Consider the following 5,398-nt stretch of genomic DNA (forward strand, 5'->3'; position numbering starts at 1 on the left):
CATTCTTTGATTTTCTTTTTCTCATTGCATTAATTATGAAACTGTTTTGTCAACTTTCTACGTCTCCCCCCCCTCCCCCCAACTCCACCTCTACATCACTTCTCTCATATACACTTGTGTAAAACAAAGCAGTGTACATGATAAATGGATAACACACACACACACACACACACACACAAATATACACATAGAAATACATATATATTTTTTAAACATACATAGACATGTATATATATATATATATATATATATAAAAGTACTCACATAAATATATATTGACACATTATTACAACTCACATATATATATATACATACATATGCATGCACACACACACACACACACACAGAGTTATAATGATGAAGTCAAACAAAATAGTAATATTTTGAAATCCTATAATGCATGCATTTGAGGTCTGTGTAATGTATAATAAGAAATGCACCCATTATGTAAGACCTTCCTCAGTTAAAACATATATATATATAAATTTCATTCCATAATGGCTACCTCTGATGAGTACAGGGTTACATAATCAGACTGTTATCTAACGCTTCATTGAACCCGTAGTGTGAAACTGATTGGTAAGGTCAGCTGTAATGGATATGTAATACTGTACACTTCAGTTTATATATATATATATATATAGCATAGTAAAAACCAACAGACATAATTCAAAAGAAATTATTTTGTTTATTGAAATCATATTTCATGTTAGCTCATAAAATTTTTTTTAATTAAAAATTTTTTTTCATTAAATTACATTTTCAAATTTAAAATATTTCCAAACTTTTAATGTTGCTGTTATTTTGCTTCCGAAGAATTCTCTGCGAGTTGATGACTTCGAAGACTTTTAGCAAGGTTAAGATATTTAAAACCTTGTTCAATTTCTCTTTCAAGAAGGATAATGTCGTCTTTAGCCAAGGGCCAACCTGCTTCATGCAAGGCATGAAGTAAACGGGGCTTGTTGCTTAGATACGAGACTGGAGAATCACTTTGAAACCTGGAGAAATAATATTAAAAAAAAAAAAGGTTCAATAAGTATTTTGGGAAACTAAAAATAAAATGGTAAAATTTTGGTGGTAAGATTATTTTGGAAAACATGATTATAATTCTTGGTTAGGCGTGAGACCAAAATCCAAAATTGGGTTGTAACAGTCATTTGTAAACCCTTCCACCCCACTCCTGCAACCCATCACTGCTCTGGACCCTTTCTTTCCTGTTCTCCCCCTGCCAACTGTATCATTACTATCCTATCATGACCCCTATGTACCTATGTTTCACCACTTACTGCATTCCCCACTTTCTCTCCTCTCTCCCCCTTTGTACTTTTCTGAACTCCGTACTCTTGTACTCTGGGCAATCTTCTACCATTTCTTTTATATCCATCTCCTTGTGCCCTGAGAGTATGCCCTGGCACATTGCCACCACTTCTCTCTCTCTCTCTCTCCTAGCCTCCGACTAGGGTAGCCATGTATATTCTCTACAGTAGGACACCTGTTCCTGTCCCAATGTTATATTTTAACTTCTCATCACTTGGCACAAAGCCACCTCCACCAGTACCACTCCCCTCTCTCAGTTGAGGGATAACTTGTCTTGTAAGTTACTTGGTGACTTTGCCAGCACTGGTACCATGTAAAAAGCACCCACTCCACTCTGTAAAGGGGTTGGCATGGAGAAGGGCATCCAACCGTAGAAACCATGCTGAAACAGACAGTGAAACTTGGTGCATTCCTCTATCTTGCCAACTCATGTCAAACCGTCCAACACATGCCAGCATGGAAAACAGACATTATACAATGATGACGATGATAATGATTCATTACACACACCCACACACACATATAATATATATATGTATGTGTGTGTGTGTGTGTGTGTGTGTATATATATATATATATATATACACACACACATGTATGTATGTATGTATGTATGTATGTATGTATGTATGTATGTATGTATATATGTATATATATATATATATATATATATATATATATTCATATATAGTTGAAATTAAAAAAAAAAATAAAAGATGAAGACAGGTGTATGAACAACAAACAAATGTATTAGTTTGAAGCTTGGGAAAATTAAAAAGTCTTACGTTTTGAGCCTACGTAATGTATGTATGTATGTATGTATGTATGTGTGTATGTATGTATGTATGTATGTATGTATGTATGTATGTGTGTGTGTATGTATGTATGTATGTATGTATGTATGTGTGTGTGTGTGTGTATGTATGTATGTATGTATGTGTGTATGTGCGTATGTGTGTATGTATGTATGTATGTATGTGTGTGTGTATGTATGTATGTGTGTATGTATGTATCTATGTATGTGTGTGTGTGTATACTTACATACATACATATATATATATATATATAAAATGGCGGCATAAGGAGGCTACGGAGGGGGTCATTTGACTCTGGAGCTATCCTCTTTAAAACGTGCTGAAAACCAGTGTTGAAACAAAAAAATTGATCCCTCTGCGTAAAATATACATGAAAGGTGTCCAGGACATGGAGATATTCCTTGAAATGGCTTTGTACTCGTTCGTTTCTCCTTCAATCAATTATATTGCTAAAGTGAAACTCAAACAGATGTCCGCAGTCTTGAACAACAATCGTCAAAATTGTCTTCTGTTAAGCGAGATTGAAGTTTGTTTTCGTTTTCTCCGACAGAAATATTAAGGTAAGACGAATTAATTTTAACTTTCACAAATATCTTATCCAAAATTTTTCTAAAGTTGATTATTCTAAGTCTTTTTATTCCAATTCTCAATCATTTTTCGGGACAAAAAAAGAAGTTTAAATACACCCCCTCCTCCCCGAGTTAAAATTTTTGGACTTTTTCGAAATTTTTTTCTCCAAAGACAGATTCCGAATATTCAAGAAACCCACGTTTTCAAAATTTTAAATTCAGTAAGCATATAGATATGTGTATAAAGAGATAAATAGATGTGAATGTCTTACTGGGGTTAAAAACGTCAGTAAAACCCGCCTTCTTCTTTTGGACCGCCACATTTAGTTGACAAATATATTTTATTAAATAAACGGACAGGACTAAATGAGACAGACAAATAAATGGATGAAAAAGTTTCAGAATTTAAAATTGGAGAAGGGGGTGAAATTTGAGCCCCTATTAAACTTTATAACATTAATTATTAAGTATTAATGTTTGTTTCTCATCAAATGGTTCTTATGGGGTTGTGGTGTATATTTAATTTACATTCAATTATTATTTACGATTATTTAAGGCAAACACAAGTAAAACGTAAATTCTTTTCACTTTAATGTTTTTGTCTGTATTTAATTTCGATTTGCATGTTTTCCTCAATTCGCTTCGATCTCTTTTAAAGTAAACAAAATCAAAAACTTAAATGGGGGGGGGGGGGGTGAAATTAAAAAAAAGTTTTCTTCTTTGCATTTACGTAATCTCCGACATCCAAAAAATGCATTTTTCAAGGAGAGGTGCGAAACTGCATTAGTCTTTCTTGCTTGCATAACCTACACGTTCCTTGCTAATATTTACCATTTATTACTTCCATTCCTTTTGGCACTGAGCGATGTCATTCCTTTTCTCCTTTCTTTCTTCCACTCTCTCTTCTTAAACTTTCCTAGTGTTAAACAAATATTTTTTCTTTCCCTAAACCTTGTCTCTTTTCTCTTTCTGAACGTTTCTAGTTATATATTTAGATTCTGGAACCTAATTAAAGCTCACCATTTAGAGTCGTCTTAGCGCTTAGCGATACCATTCGCGACCATTTCCTCTCTTTCTTCTACTTTGTTATAAACCTCCTTATTTCTTCCCTTCGGACTTAAAAATAACTATTTTGTTTGGACCCCCATAAAGTCCATTACCTCTTTTTTGATCGAACGTCCTTAAAACTCATACCTCAATTCCTTTTTTTTTTTTTAGCAATTAGCGATACCACTCTGCTTCTCTTCTTAAACTTTCCTAGAGTTAAAGATTTCTCGATTCTCTCCTTAAACTTTCTCTATCTCTGGACGTTCCTAAAGTTATGTATTTCGCTTTACTCTATACATATGTCTGTATACACCATCTACACTCTTTCTTTCGTTTTCTCTCCTTACACTTTCTCCTTCTGGACCCATTTCCACCTTTCTCTCTCTCTCTGAACTTCCGTAAAGTTGCACATTATTTAGATTTTCTTACATTCTCTCCTTAGACATTCTTTCTCTCTCCCGTTCTCCCTGGGAGATTTTTGGCCCCTACGTAAAGTACACTATTTTAGGATCATCTACGATACCTTTTTCTCTCTCTTTCTCCCACCCCATTATAGATCACCTTATTTCTCTCCTACACATAATGACACCACTTGTTTCAGACTCCTTATCTCATATTCCATCTCTCATTGAACTTTTCTTTCTCTGTCTCCTCGACACAAACTTCCATATCACTCTCGCATACTCCCTATTACTCTCTCTCTCTGAACATTTCCTCTCTCTCTCTCTGAACATTTCCTCTCTCTCTCTCTCTCTCTCTCTTCTTTATTCAATAAAAATCAAAGGTAGAACAGAAACAAAAAAATAACATGTATATGTATATATATATATGCATACACACACACACACGTGTGTGTGTGTGTGTGTGTGTGTGTAATGTTCTTATGGCAGAAAATTGTCTTCAAGAGAGAAAAAAAGACCTAACAGTAAGTTCTGTGAATGATAAAAGTAATTAAATAAATAGATATAGATGTAGTTTCATATTGAGATTGCTGCTTCTGTGTCTTTACATTCTCTGAAGCTAAATCCACATGACCATTCCAACAGACAGACTAACCGTACAACCGTCATCATATTTATAAATATTTGGTGTATATCTCTAGAATTCCAATACCTTCTGGTCTCCAGTCTTTGATATGCACCGAATTTTGTCCAGCAGTTACTGAGATGTCTTACCTGTAATGAGTTGGATGATTACAGGTAAGTTAAGCATCAAAGATCATTCCAGTATGTTATGCCAACAGACAGAAAAGTTTCAAAACTTTTCTTGAGTTCACACACACACATTTGTAGATGTATGTTTGTCAAGATTATATATATATATATATATATATATATATATATATATAAAGTATTTATGTATATATATATATATAAATAAAGTATGTATGTATGTGTATATATATAAAGTATTTATGTGTATATATATATAATGTTTTGTGTCCATTATGGAAAAAGACTTAATATTCATTATTGCCCAGGAGGTCCATTGGTGGTTTTGTCATATTGTTGTCTTGATGGTGATGCTGTTGTTGTTGCTTTGGTAGTGGTGGTGGCAGTGGTGGAGCAACGGCAGTGGTGGTGATGGTGGCAGTAGTGTGTATGTATCTGTGTGTGTGTGCGTGTGTGTGTGTGTGTGTGTGTGTGTGTG

At 34.1% G+C, this 5,398-nt stretch overlaps 1 protein-coding gene across 1 annotated transcript in view; it reads right to left on the bottom strand.

Moving 5' to 3' along the window:
- Positions 1-668: 668 nt before the first annotated feature.
- The window catches only part of LOC106871857 (von Willebrand factor A domain-containing protein 3B), a 32,151-nt gene continuing 27,421 nt past the window's right edge, over positions 669-5,398 (bottom strand). The window contains exon 21 of the mRNA XM_014918589.2: positions 669-998. Within this exon, the coding sequence (XP_014774075.1) occupies positions 800-998 (199 nt within the window). The 3' untranslated portion in view covers positions 669-799. The remainder of the gene's footprint in view (positions 999-5,398) is intronic.

Source organism: Octopus bimaculoides, chromosome 26 (genome assembly GCF_001194135.2).
Source record: "Octopus bimaculoides isolate UCB-OBI-ISO-001 chromosome 26, ASM119413v2, whole genome shotgun sequence".
Taxonomy (NCBI): Eukaryota; Metazoa; Mollusca; class Cephalopoda; order Octopoda; family Octopodidae; genus Octopus; species Octopus bimaculoides.